General features: G+C 39.0%; 2 protein-coding genes and 1 long non-coding RNA gene across 3 annotated transcripts; all 3 read right to left on the bottom strand.

Annotated features, from left to right (window-relative positions):
* Nucleotides 1–6: 6 nt before the first annotated feature.
* On the bottom strand, nt 7–1,053 carry LOC141609898 (uncharacterized). Its single transcript, XR_012527851.1, has 3 exons — nt 437–1,053; nt 178–360; nt 7–88 (listed from the first exon to the last, which is right to left on the bottom strand). It is a non-coding gene; the product is annotated as an uncharacterized LOC141609898 (long non-coding RNA).
* A 913-nt stretch (nt 1,054–1,966) lies between these two features.
* Nucleotides 1,967–2,659, bottom strand: LOC141587123 (uncharacterized). The gene is made up of 3 exons (XM_074408556.1): nt 2,495–2,659; nt 2,144–2,411; nt 1,967–2,055 (listed from the first exon to the last, which is right to left on the bottom strand). The coding sequence occupies exons 1-3, from the start codon at nt 2,657–2,659 to the stop codon at nt 1,967–1,969; spliced, it is 522 nt and encodes a 173-aa protein (XP_074264657.1).
* Nucleotides 2,660–5,785: 3,126 nt separating this feature from the next.
* On the bottom strand, nt 5,786–7,522 carry LOC141611402 (small ribosomal subunit protein mL103 (rPPR7)-like). Its single transcript, XM_074429933.1, has one exon. The coding sequence runs from the start codon at nt 7,467–7,469 to the stop codon at nt 6,246–6,248; it is 1,224 nt and encodes a 407-aa protein (XP_074286034.1). The 5' UTR covers nt 7,470–7,522; the 3' UTR covers nt 5,786–6,245.
* Between the last annotated feature and the right edge of the window lie 7,252 nt (nt 7,523–14,774).

Raw genomic sequence — 14,774 nt, 5'->3', positions numbered from 1 at the left:
GTTTACTTACTAATAACATGAGCTCCGTGTTGCTGATCTCACTTCCTGAAATAGTTATTGCTGAATTTTTTTGGCTATTATCCGCTGCCTTCACGATCAGAATTTTAGGCGTTAGTTTTATTATTTTAAAGTGGCATAAAATTTTGTGTTAACGTTGCTGCTAATAAAAAAATTTACCTGAGCGCATTCTGCAAGTTCTTTCCATTTTTGTATCACGTCTTTGTCTCCACACAATTGGGTTGCTTTGTAGCAAATTGATTTTTGTCGAATATTATACTCTTGGTCCACAAAGATTTTGGCAATGAACTCACGATCCATTATTTCTCTAAATTCAAGTGGCACTGCATCTTTGTCTCCTTCCTGTTTGTACACTTGTGAGTTAGTCAATTTCTTGCGATAAAAAATAAAAACGAATTTTATATTGATAATAATGTACCCTTTCTTGTGCCTCTAATATTGTTGATGCTTGCTTGCCAACAATTTTGGAGATTGGGGCGTCCCACAACATTAGTTGAACATTAACTTGACCTCCATCTGTTGCCTCAACTTTCATTTGGTACCTGTTTTTTGCATCCCCAAAATAAATTAGTTGTTGTTGGATGCAACAAAATTTTCGTGAGAGTCTTTAAATTACCTTGGGCATGCCTTGGGGACCCCAATATTTTCAACTTTACACCCAGGTTTTTTGCAATACCATAGCTGATCGGCTTCTTGAGTAACTTTTCCTAGGCATTTACCGCATGAGTTGAAATACCAATGCACAGATAAGTTCATTTCTTCTATGTAGACCAAAGTCACATAATATCCGGCCTATAATTGTAAATTCATGTTAATTCATGTTAGCGTCATCAATTAGAAAAATGGCACGACTTGTGAGCTTTGTAATAAATTTGGGAAGTTCGGAATAAATTCTTTACCTTGTTTGTTTTCTGGATTGAAGCTAATGATTTTATTTTTGCACCTGCGAGGATGTTACTCGCCTTTGATGGGGGCCCAATTGGACCAGAAATAGCATCATTTGAATTGGCCTTGATTCTACAAAATTAAACTAATTATGAGGTATGGGACGAAAACTAAGTCTCCAACTAATATATTTTGTGCAAAATTCTGTTCATAGTGTAGTTTATGAGCAGCCATTTAATTCAAGTAAATGGGAAATTTTTTGTGCATCTGACTATTTATTTATATCTGTTTTTTCATTTAATTGTTCATGGGAAATTGGAAAATCTATCTAATTCCACTAATTATTATACATGTACATTACATTTTTTCGTATTATTTAATGTTCATTTTACATGTAGTGCAAACATGGGTATATAGTGCATGTTTTAGGAACTTAATGTAGTGCAAAAACTGTTTATAAATGGCATATGAAACCCGTTTTTGAAGTCTATGGCCACTAATTATAATAGATGTACAGTACAGTATATATGCAATCTGTTTATTGCAACCCGTGTTTTTCATAAAATTTAATGTACATTTTACATGTAGTGCAAACATGGATATATAGTGCATGTTTTTAGAACTTAATGTAGTGCAAAAACTGTTTATAAATAGAATAGGTAACCAACCTGTTTTTGAACTCCTCTACTTCTGGAATGTTTGGATTGATTTCAAATTTTGTCGCCCCTCTTGTGGTTGAAATAGACACGTATCCTATTGTAAATAAGGAATTTATAAGACAATAGGGCAAGAAATTTAATTATAAATACATGCTGATTCTTTTGTTGGAAATTGAGGAAATTGATACTTACCAAACCATTCCTTCCTTTGGACACATTTGAGGACCAAAATTGGTTTCTCTTCTAAGGACTTGCATTGTTCTTGTAGCCTAGCTATCTCGGGAAAGTACCGTTCCCAAACCGTTAGCTGTAGCCTCCTTTTCCTTTCAAATGTTTGCAATTTAAAAAATGAGAACTAATTAAAAAATATAATGTAAATAAAGTGAATTATGGTAAGAAATAACTCACTGTTCGTCCATTAGGTCAATGCACATTTTCTTGTATCCCTTCTTTTCTTCAAACTCGTGAAATTGAGTTATTACACCGATGACATCTTCACATGAAAATAAGATAAGCATTAGTTATTCTTCTTAATTAAATTTTTTTGATGGCATAATTTAAAAAGTAGTGAATCTGCTCACCTATGTAATATTCATCTTCCACATTCCCATGAATAATATCTTCGATACTTACGAATGTAAATGCTTGAGTTGGAATTTCGTGGCCAAAAACTTCTTTCACTCTTGTTGTAAACTGCATTGCAATCCTGCATTTGTGAAATGTTGCTCTATCTTTTCCTAGATTTTTTTCCGTCAGAAACTTTGAAATGGTGTAAATTTTTCCTTCGTGCATAAGTGGTTTGAAAATCCGCACAAGCGTGTTTGCCACAGTTGCTTGAATTAATTCACCCTACACGGATTAAAATTTGTTAGACCGTGTTTGATATTATATATAGGAAATGAAAAAAAATTGTAATTGCAAAAGGAATTTACCTCACTGTCAATACAAATGAACTCCATCCCGTACACTGTTCTTTTTGTAACATCTTTTTCATCTGAATCCCGAATCCATTTTCTAAGAACTCGAACCGTGACTTCATATGTCTTTTTGTATAATTCCATCTTTTTCACACATGTTGGTACCATAGTTGTTGCCATTGTATTTTCCTTTTTTTTTTTGATAAGTTTCACGTTTTTGTTTTGGCAGATGAAATGAAGAAGCAAGATATATATCTATAATATATAAAATAATATATAAATGGTGGTTGAAAAGAAAGTGGGAAGAGTTATGGGGGCAGTTTCAGGGGTTGTGGATTCCTGCTCAACTGCCTAAAACGTGAGGCTTGGTTAGGGTTTTTTGGTAATGGATCACCCATATTTTATGGGATGGATATTTTTGCCTGTTACCCATAGTTGGATTTGGGTCCATTCTGATTCCAATTTGGACTTAAACTAATTTGCATTCTCCGATTTGGATCTAATTTTTTTATGACGATATTGGGCCATAAACTTTTACTTGTAGTAGTAGAGAATACCGGGTAGCCTGTCATTGCTACAATCCGAAAGCGGGTTGTTGTTTGATAGTTGTTGCCGTATTTTTTGCTCCGAGTAATACCCGATGATGATTGGCTCTCTATCCAGATCTGAGGGGACATTTATTTTAATATTATATTATATATATGTAATTTTATATTATTATTATATATATTATATTAAGTTTATCGGAATTTCATGGAATATTATTCATACATAAATTATATTGCATACTAAAATTTAAGGCCTAGTAAAATATGGTTGAGATGTGTCTTGCATGATACTTGCTGAAATTGGAATTCGATTTTTTGTATTTGGTGTGATTGGTTATGAATTTGTAATTTGTAATAATATTTAATTATGTTGCTGTAATTTTTATTTTTTAATTTTTTAAATTAAAAATTTTACTTTGGTGGGTAATTATTATATTTGTAGTTCAGATGCTTCTCTTTACAATTTGTATTGTATATAGATTATTGTACGTTGCTATGTAATCAAATCAAATGAATGTTGCTCTGTAATTAAATCAGATGAGTTAGTGGTCCCTGAAATTAAGGAGAATAAATTTGCTTTGAAAAGTCAAAGGAACAACCACGTGCTGACAACTCAGCACTGTGGTTGTTCTTTTAATGAATAGGATTGTTGAAGAGTTGTAATTGTTGAATGTTGTTTGAAGGAAAGCCATAACGTTATTCTTAAAATTGTTTTCGATTTTTTGGGAATTATGAATGAGGAAGATGGAGATGACTCTGTTTCATGTGGATTTTATAGTGATTCTCCTAGGATATTAATTTTGCTATATTTTTGGAAGGATATCAATTTGGCTATATTTTTGGGTGCATATCAGTCTATATATAATTTGCAAAAGATTTAATTGACTTAATTTTAATCTCCAAGAATTTTGATGGATGAAATCAAATAAATACATAAATAATAGAAAATTATCCTTGGTTAAAACTTACTATTTTAGCCGTTGCTCCATATATTACTTCCCGAAATTTCGCACTCAGTCGTTATTTACTTCTTTTTTTACTCCGTAGCAATTGATTATGGGAGGATATGGATGGAATATTCCATATACCATTCCTTACGCTGGACGATTAGCATCAGCAATTAGCAATTTTTTTATTTTTTTTTACTAAAGGGGCTAATTAGCCGCCACATAGGACAGTGCTAATACATTAGAATGCCATGTCAACAGATTTGGCTATTGCATTAGAGAAATTAATGATGATGAGTTTGGATCATACCTATTCCGTTCCATTGAATTGTTTACGTATTCTATTTTAGATTGTTCTACTTGATTGTTTACGTTTCTAATTTTGGATATGTTGTAAGTCGTGGAAAGACCAAGTTACCCTTATTACTAATATGCTCAGGTGGCAATCAGGTTAGTCGGGTCGGGTTTGAGAGGGTCGGGTCATATCGGGTCAGCATGCCTTTTCGGGTCGAGTCGGGTCCGGGTCGTTATTGCGTCGGGTCATTTCGGGTCAAATAATGTGTCAGGTTTGGGTCGGGTCATTATTGGGTCCGGTTACTTAATCGCATTGCTACAATTTTTTACCATTAAACTTAGTTTTTAACATATTATTTGATTTAATTACTTCATTACTAAGTCAAACAGATCAATCTAAACACAAAATCATTTTCATTTTGATCAAATTAAGCTTAGTAATTGTCGGGTCATCAATTTAATCGGGTCAGCATCAGGTCGGTTCAATATCGGTTCGGGTCTGGGTCGGGTTCGGGTCACTGATAATCGGGTCGTGTCAGGTTATGAGTCGTCATCGGTTCGGGTCGGGTCGGTTTCGGGTTGCAATATTTTCGGGTCTTACCGGGTTTGCTCGGGTTCGGATCGGGTTAGGCTTGCCAGCTCTAAATTGCTCCTTAACTTTAATTCTGGCCTTCACCCACCTTTCCTACCATCTTGGCATTACCCATCTTCTCCCTCACCTTAAGTCACATCCGTACCACCACCTACACCACCCTCACTACCACCAAAGCAAGCCAACCCCACAACCAGTTTACCACCACCATTTTTTACTTCTATTACAGCCTCGCTTCTCCTCGCGACAACCGCACACCGACAACCCACCCAGGCATACCTTCACGTGACACATACAAGATCTCCAGAGGTGGCGGTGGTTCGAAATAATTAATGGGATCTAGCGGTCAGTGGTGATAAATCAATGGTTTCGAAACCAAAAGTGATTTGACTCACAAATATTGGCTTTTGTTGTTCATGCGAGATTGCTGAATGAAGTTGTACAGAAGTGCTGGGCAAGCCTCTTGCCATTCTGAGATTCGGAAAGATTGAAACTATTTAACCCTCAAAATGCAGCATTCTGATTATGATTTCTTTCTTTGTCACTCAGGCATGACAAATTGACAACAGTTCACTACAAGTGTTTGTAAAGCACTAAAGCCTGAAACATTCTGAAGCACCGCGATTTTTTTTGTTAACGGTAGTTCAGAACTCTGTACAGCAGAGAAATGCTGGAGACTGAATTTTAATTGGTAGGACAAAGGCATGAAAACAGTAAAATCTAAACCGACAGAGACAGTCAGAACAAGCAAAAGAGGCAGACATCAGCCAAAAAAATTAGAGTACCGATATTGGGAAGGTGAACATCCACAGCGATAACACCGAAGATGTCCTAGCCTGCCTAACTGTACAGACAGAGGACCTGTGTATGATAGATCGCACAAAAAATCAATCAATCAACACAAAGAAAATGGGCATTAAGAACAAAGCAGAGCAACAATATGCATCAAAGATTAGTTATGCCAAAAAATCAAACAGCAAAAGGAACAAAAAACGATTTACTACAGTCTACATATCAGCTTTTCACTAAGACAGAATCTCTTATTCATGGCAAAGGCGCGAAGTCCTTGGCTCAATATCCTTTGCACAACACCAAATTCTCTGAATGCGACCGTCTGTCACAATATTTTTCACGTTCCTGCTCTTGGTGAGCACTGAGGAGCAAAATTGTTAAAACAGATAACTTAGAACTGAACATCAAAATTCAAATGCAGGAAAATTAAACATAACTTGATGACAGGGACATTTATCACTTATTTTTCTCCTGGACTTCAGAAAAATATAAGCCTGAAATCATAAAACATAACGATGCAAACATTCGCATTCGTATCTACTCCAGTGATTCCTTGTCCTCAGCTTCTAATGAGGAGCCCTATCATGCACCTCTTACACTGCAGGAGCATCGTCAATGGCCGAACCCTCCTCATTAAGCAAACCAAGTTCAGCCTCAACCTTCTTCCAAGCATTCGTAAAACTAGGTGGAAACCTCTTCTTCACAGTGCGAATCAAACCCTTTGCATCCTTCTTCCTCTTCTTCTTCACCAAACCTTCCACCAAAACCTTCAGAGTCCCAAAATCCGGAATCTTATTATGAAACACACTCCTCTTAAACACATCATACCCCTTCGCATAGTCCTCTTTCTTACACAAATACGATATCAATGTCCTAAACGTAGCCGCTTTCAGCCTAAACCCACCTTTCGCCAAGTCCTCATAAACCTTCATAGCCTCATCTAACCTATCATTCCTACAATAACAAGCCAACAAGTAATTATAACTAATGGTATCCGGCTTCAACCCGGCCCCTTCCATTTCCACAATCAACCCCATCACCCCCTCAGGCTCACCAGCATGAGCATGACCAATCTTAACATTCCACGCCGCGACATCAGGGACACACCCTTTCTCCACCATTTCACCCCAAACCCTTTCGGCCTTATCCACTTTCCCAATCCTATACAACGAATCCAACACAGTGGTAAACGTCACAGCCGTAACCTCAACCCCTTTCCCCTCCATCTCCTCAATAATTTTCAACCCCATTTCAGGTTCCCCCTTCTCACAACACGCCTTAACCAAAATCCCATAAGAAATTTTATCCGGATCAAACCCATATTTCTCAGGCATTTCATCAAACACTTGGTGAACACGGTCGAAAACCAGAGAATTATTCCCTGCAGCAAGCAAAGCATTGAAAGAAAGACAAGATCGAGGCGTACCCAGTTCCTCCATTTGATCATACAACTTAATGGCATTATCAAACATACCAGCTTTACCATAACAACGAATCAGGGTACAAAAATAGGGTTCTTGGGTTATTTTGGGGTCATTTTTGAGGGATTCAATTAGGGTTTCAATGTCATCAAAACGACGGGCTTTGGCAAGACGTTGAACGGTGAGTTGTTGAGCGTAGCGAGACGAGAGTGGAGAAGTAGAGTTGTTGGAAACAGAGGAGTAGATTTCTAAGGCTTTATCTGGATCGTGTTCTTTTTGTAGCTTATGTTTTGCTTTGTGTATAGTTATTGCTGATGATGGTGCGGCGGCGGTTGTTGCGGTGGTGGAGAGGTGGCGGAGAAGGCGGCGAGAAATATGTGATGAGAGGTTTTTCATGGTGTTGTGTGATGAAAGAGGGGTTTTAGGGTTTAAGGTGTAAAAATGGGGAATGTGGAGGATTGGAGATTAATGCTCAAATGAATCACAGATAGTAGTGTTGAGCTAGTAAACTAGGTAGCACCAAAACGGACACGGACACGACACGGACACGTAACACGGCATCCCATGAAATTTAGGACACGTGACACGTTATATAAATTTAATAAAAAATATATATTTTATAGTTATAAATATTCGATTTTATTTTTATAAAAGTATTTGATATTAAATTTAAATAATTAAGGTAAAACTTGTCCATGATTATAATTCATTTTCATTTCCCATCAAAACTCATCCCCCGTACTACTAAAAGAATAAAAATTCTCTTAGTTTTTACTCCAAAAAGCATCTAGCTAAATAAGGTAATCCCCCTACTACTAAGAGAATAAAAATTCTCTTAGTTTTCCCTCTAAAAAGCATCTAGCTAAATAAGGTAATAAATAAATTTTTCTTTCATTACATTATTATCTTTTCAATGAATATATTTGTATAAATAAACTCTAATTTTTTAAATAAATTCATAATTATGATTTTTTCATTAAAATAAAATAAAATTGATATTAAATTATAAAGTATAAGTTGCTAAATTTTTCAGTAATGTAATAATTATTAGTGTAATAACACCCCGTAAATTTGAAGTCCTTTATTATATTTTAAAAGTAATATTTTAATCTATTTTAATTTAATATTAATTTATTTGAAATAAAATTTATTTGATAAAATATAATCTTATTTTATTTTGAAGAAATGTAATTATTTTTGATAGTTTAGAAATGTTTAAAAGTGATTTAAACTATATTTAAATCTTTTCCTTTGATAAAATAGATTTCGGATAAAAGTCGTAAAATTGGGATTTTCCCATTTCTTACGGTCGTTGGGTAAACGAGTTTGGATATTGGGCATATGAGTACTTAATCTTTTAGTAAAATCGTGTTTAAGAACTTTAATATTATCGGAAATCGCGTTCGACGAATATTTCTAATTACCGTCGAAGCAAACCCAAAACGTAAACAATTGACCACTTCCCATGACCATTTGGACCGACCACCTACCCCCATTTGTCCCCTCTTTCAATTTTTATTTTCCTCCATTCTCAATCTATCTCCTCCTCTCAAACACCAAAAACCCACTAAAAATCCTCCTTACAAACCCTAAATCCTCCATAAATCCTTCATTTCTCCACCAATTTGCATAAAACTTATATATTTGGAATCCTCTCTTCAATCCTCATCTACTAGTAAGCTTTATTTTCATTTCCTCCAATTTTTGTTTAAGACACATTGTTTTAGAGTTTCGAATTTAAGCTTAATAATTGTGTTTTTGTTGTTCTTATAGGTGAAGAATTTGAAGATGAGTTAGGAGACTCATATATTGTGGAAGATGATGCATAATTTTGGGTTTTAAAAGCTTTCTCAAGTTATTACTTGTCTCTTTGCTAGCTTAAGGTAACTATTCCGAGTTACTCGACGATTTAATGTCACATTAGTGTTGTTTATGATGTGTTGGATGCTTATGTGATTAATAACATGTTAACTTTAATTTTCACATGAATTGTTGTTGTTAAAGTTTGTTGAATATGTTGTTTTTCACATGTTTAAGTATTGAAACGAAATGGGTATTGTTGATTGTTGCTTGAGATGGTATTAAATTGAGCTTGAAACGGATTTTGGTAGGAAAAAGGGAAAAGGGGCGGAAAAGCCGCCCAAAACAGCCCGACAAGCCCGGTAGGCCCGGTGGGTCCGGCCCGGACTTTGACCCGTCACTTTGGGTCGGGTCTTGGGTCTATTGTTTGATGTTTTGGGTCTTTTGTTTGCGTATTTATGTATTTTGGTATTTTTGGCATGTGGGTAATCATTATTACGCGAGAATTTAATTGAATTGGATATTTTGTAAGTTGGAATATATTTCCTTATGTTGATAGTTTTTCACATGATAGAAATTGGAAATGGCATGAGAATGATATCGTGATGAATTTTGTGATTTGGGCCAAAGTAGGCCAAGACTCTGAGCTGGGCCAGATTGACCGAACGAGTTTGGTCAAACTAGGTTTAAACGGGTCAGCCTCGATTTGACCGATGACCCATCGCGGGACTAGGGTCGAGGATTTGTCCTTGAGTATGATAGTCTTTTCATATTTTGGTTGTTGGATGAATTGGTTGCCTTATATTTGAGTCTTCTTGCCTCTTTGCCATTTTAGCTTGTTCTCATGGATTATGGTACTGTTGGTTAGATGGAATTTGGATTATTATTGATATTGGAGATATTGTTGGATTGTCAGCCGAATATGCTCTTGCGTAGCCTTTCATATGATAAGGTGTGTATGATCTTTTGTGTGTGCAAGTTTGGACTCTTTGCCCCTCTTATGGTTAATTAGGTGTCCTACTTGTCTTGTTGTGATGTGGGCTAAAGTAATCAAGCTGGGACTAGGTCCTAGGTGAGTATTTCGGCCTTCGTCATAGATAGGCCATTATAGTCTTTGACGAGTATATGTTTGCGGCTTAATAGCCTTTGTGTCTTAGCTTGGTGGGTTTATATCCAAGTTAGGGCATGACCTCCTGACGTACTATTAGAAGTATGTGGTCAGCTTAAGTACTAGCCAACCCTTTGGTGGACTCCTTAGGTGTGACACTACGGATTTTCTTTGGTGACTACTCGACCGAGTAGAGCCTACTCGGCCGAGTAGTGCTATTGTTATGAGTTGTTTTGGTTCTGCCGATGAATACTCGGCCGAGTATAGTGAATACTCGACCGAGTAGAGGATACTCGGCCGAGTATAACTTTACTCGACCGAGTATTCGGTCTGGCGAGTATTATTTTGACGGTTTGATTAGGGAGCCTTTAAGATTTATTTTATATCCCGCGTCAGTTTTCAAAACATCATTTCTACTTCATCATTTTACGTTAACCCTAATCTCTCCTTAATCACTCCTTAATCACCCAATTGCTTTGTTGTTTGCGAAACCTTCGGAGTCCTTACGTACAATCCCTCATCCCTCACTTGGTAAGTTTTATTCTATGTTGTTGTATTCGTTGGGGTTCTTTATAATTATGGAATTGGGAATATGGGGGTTGTGCAATGTGTAATTGTGTGATATGATTATGATATATGAGAAGACTTCGTAGAGGAGCCTTTCTGAGTGTGCAAGTTCATTTCCACTTTGTTGATTTCTAAGGTAGGGTTTCCTACTCGCCATTCTTATTATTGTAAGACATGTTGTTGTGTTTATTGTTATCTGTTGATCATCGGAGTATGGAGTTTGTGGTGATGATGTTGGTGTAAGGGTGTTGAGATGGCTGTGATATCTTGTGATTGTGATTGTGGTGGAGTCACTTGCGGGAGTGGCTTCACATCCTAGTTCGCCCTCCGTGGAACCCGCCACGGGAGGGGATGTGCACATTAAGGGACAGGGATTGTTTGTCGCTCCTTGAGGAGCTGGACTAGGTGGGATCGGCTGCGGTCACCCACTGGCGGCGAGGATTACCTGTTGCGATGGGTAATCTGGCAGGGCTACACACTTTGGTATGTAGTCGGTTACAGTATGGGAACAAAGATTGGAATTGGAAGATGATCACTTGATTGTATCGTTTGTCTGTCTTATATTGTTGAGTAATACTGACCCCGTTGTTGTTTGTGGAATCTGCGGTGATCCATTCGGGGATGGTGAGCAGGCTTGACAGGTATTGCTAGTGTGAGCTTGGGGACTGGCGTGGGAGGAGTGCAATCACGAGTCATAGCATCACCGTCCGAGTCTTAGTTGGATTTCTTTATTTGACAGACTTTGAAGTTGTATTTTGTTTAAAACAGTATTTGAGTTTGGATGATGTAAGCTTTACACTTTACAGTACTTTAATAAATGTGCTCTGTTCAGACGCTTTTGATATATATACTAACCTCGGGCAACCGAGATGGTAACACACTTTCATGGTAGGGTGGTCCTGGTAAGGCACCTTGGTATGAGGGAGTGTTACAAAGTGGTATCAGAGCCGAAGATTTCGGCACCTAAACAAATGAATATAATGAACCTAAGGAGTCTAAGTAAAATGAACCCGGGGAAAGTTGTTTGGAGCTACTGCAAAGACTCGGGAGACGTCCCGGAGTCGCAAATTGGCCCTCACTAACTCGAGCCGGTAACATGGGGAAGTGTGATGAGAGCTAGGTTTTGTATGTGCATGTATGTGAAGATGCATGTTGGTAAAAGTTGATAGTTGAAAGTATGTGTGTTGAAGTTCCTAAATGTTGTGATGGGAGGAATGGTAGATGAGACGGGTTGTGAATGTTGGTCATGTTGGATTTAGCATATGTACGAATTGTATGCTGATATGATTCTAATGTGGCATTAAAGTTCTTGATATATGAATTGCATGCTGATGTGATTATAACATGGCATTTAAACTCGTAATATTATGCGTTTGCTGCGGGGAATAGTGAGCATGATAGGGGAACTTTATACTGTATACCCGTCTATTTTGTAACTCGGCCAAGCAGGGCAGGTACTCGACCGAGTAGGGAGCACTCGGCCGAGTAACCAAGAGTTCGACCGAGTATTGATTTACAGTGAGTAGCAGTAGCTACTGTTTGTGACCACTCGACCGAGTAAGAGGTATACTCGACCGAGTAGTGTCTACTCGGCCGAGTGTTGTTTTACCCGTCCGAGTGTTGTTTTTGAGTTTTTGAAGTTCGCTTCTGGAGTCGAAATACTCGACCGAGTATCTAGGATACTCGACCGAGTATGTTTGTATACTCGGCCGAGTGTTCTTTTGGCGGAGGTTACTACGTTTTGAGTGGTAGGCTTTTGTGTTTACGTTTCCGTGTTTCTTGTCGATTCAAGATGCGCCCAAAATAACTCCCCGCAGATCCAAGCTTCAGAGATGACTCTTGATGAGGTTGCTCGCATGATTGAGCAACAAGAGGCTCTCCTTGAAGCTCTCGAAAATGTGGGAAAAGGGAACGAGAAGTCGATGGATGCAACACAACTTAGCATCAACATTGCTCGTTTCCACCCTCCCACATATGACGGGGTAGGTGAACCAAAGCTACTCGAGAAGTGGCACCGTGAGATTGAAGCTCTCATGGAAATGGTTAAGTGCCCCGAGGACATGATTGTTGAGCAGGTAGTGTACTACCTAAGAGGTGAAGTCTGCGCAGTTTGGTGGCAAAATGTCAAGGAAGATGCTAGAGCTTACTACCGTGCGGAAGGAGCTATTCCTTGTCCGGTTGAAGAGTGCTATGAGAGAAGCGGTTTGTGCCGGAGCATATCCGACACAAGATGAGATCCGACTTTGATTCCTTCACCATGACCGAGGAGATGACATCACGATTACTATCATCGGTTTTTGGAGCTATCTCGTTATGTTGAAGATATGCAGCTAGGACAGAGAGGTTTGGCTCTCCGTTTTGAGAGGGGTTTATCTGCTAAGATCGTGAGTCGTATGCCAGCCGGGGTTGCTACTGACCTCAAGGAAGTGTACTTGAGAGCGGGTCAAGCTGAGAGAATGGTAGATCTCTCAAGAGAGATCGATGAGAGGACTGCTGCAGAAAAGAGGAAGGATGATGGTGGAAACAACAGTCAGCCAACCAACAAGAAAGGGAATTTTAACCATGCTAAGGCTTTTTCCGTGGAGTGGTTTCTCGGGAGGATCTCGTGGCTGGGGAAAGAATGGGGGTCGGGCTGTGAGTGACAACACCAACCTTACTTGCTTCAACCGTGGTGGGATAGGCCACAAAAGACGGGAATGCACGAGTTACAAGCCCGAATGGTTCAGAGCTCGGTCGGGAATTTTTCTCGGGGCCGACTCGAGTTTCGCTAGTAACCGACCGGGAGGTTCATGGGGCAACAGAAGTGGACAGGGCAACCGGGCGGTTCAACCGCGGTGGTGGTGGATCTTATCGCGCGAACAATAGCGTCACTCGGATTCTGCGGCCCAAGCCGAGTACCTCCAATGCTTCAGATTCGGGTGGAGGACAGAAAAAAAGGGAAAGCTCTTCATGATGGACAAGCAGGAAGCACAGGATGATGCTCATGTAGTTACCGGTACCTTTCTTGTTCATAATGTACCGTTCTTTGTTTTGTTTGATTCCTGGGGCTACACATTCGTTTGTGTCTAAGAGTCATGTCTTGTCTATGGGTTTGGGAAAGTTTGAGGTTGTAAAAGATGATGTATTCATACCTTCAGGGGAGTCTCGTGTCTGTCTCAAACTCGTATAAGGGGTATCCATGGTAGTTGGAGGGGTAGATTTACCAATAGACCTGTTAGAGTTTCCTTTGGATGGGTTCGAGGTGATTGTCGGGATGGATTGGCTGGGTAAGTATGATGCCAGGATAGATTGTCGGCAAAAGAGGGTGTCCTTAAAGGGTCCCAAGGGTGTTAGAGTGTCCTATATAGGGTTTGTGGTAAAGCTTAAGTGTAGGTTCATAGCTGTGATGACTTTAAAGTCATGTTTGAGGAAGAAGTGCCCCTTGATTCTTTGTCATGTGAGAGATCACCGAGTAGAGTCACCGATGCCTTCCGAGATATCTGTGGTGGGAGAGTTTGAAGATGTGTTTCCGAGGAAATACCGAGTTTGCCTCCCAAGAGGGATGTTGATTTCAGCGTGGAGCTTAAGCCGGGAGCGGGTCCTATATCTAAAGCACCTTACCGTATGGCACCTAAGGAGTTGGCAGAGTTGAAAAAGCAGATACATGAGTTGCTAGGCAAGGGTTACATCAGGCCTAGTGTGTCACCGTGGGGAGCTCCAGTTCTTTTTGTAAAGATGAAAGATGGAAGTATGCGATTGTGCATTGATTACCGAGAGCTCAATCGTGTCACGATGAAGAACAAGTATCCGTTCGCGAGGATTGATGACTTGTTTGATCACCAAGTGGAGCGGTGTGTTTTCCAAGATTGTTCGAGGTCGGGTATCACCACCGAGGATAGCGGATGAGGATATTCCCAAAACAGCGTTCGATCTCGATATGGTCACTACGAGTACGTGGTGATGCCTTTTGGGTTGACCAATGCGCCGCGAGCTTTTTATGGACTTGATGAATCAGATCTTTACACCGTTTTTGGATAGGTTTATGGTTGTTTTCATCGACGATATCTTAGTCTATTCTAAGACTAAGGAAGAGCATGAGGAGCATTTGAGGATAGTTCTCAGACTTTGAGAGATAATCGCTTTATGCCAAGCTATCCAAGTGTGAGTTCTGTTAGAGAAGGTGGCTTTTCCGGCCATGTCATATCTAAGAAGGGGGTATCCGTGGATCCTAGTAAGATTGAGGCCGT

Source organism: Silene latifolia, chromosome 1 (genome assembly GCF_048544455.1).
Source record: "Silene latifolia isolate original U9 population chromosome 1, ASM4854445v1, whole genome shotgun sequence".
Lineage (NCBI taxonomy): Eukaryota > Viridiplantae > Streptophyta > Magnoliopsida > Caryophyllales > Caryophyllaceae > Silene > Silene latifolia.
The sequence above is the reverse complement of the archived record's forward strand: the minus strand, read 5'-3'. Positions and strand labels throughout refer to the sequence as shown.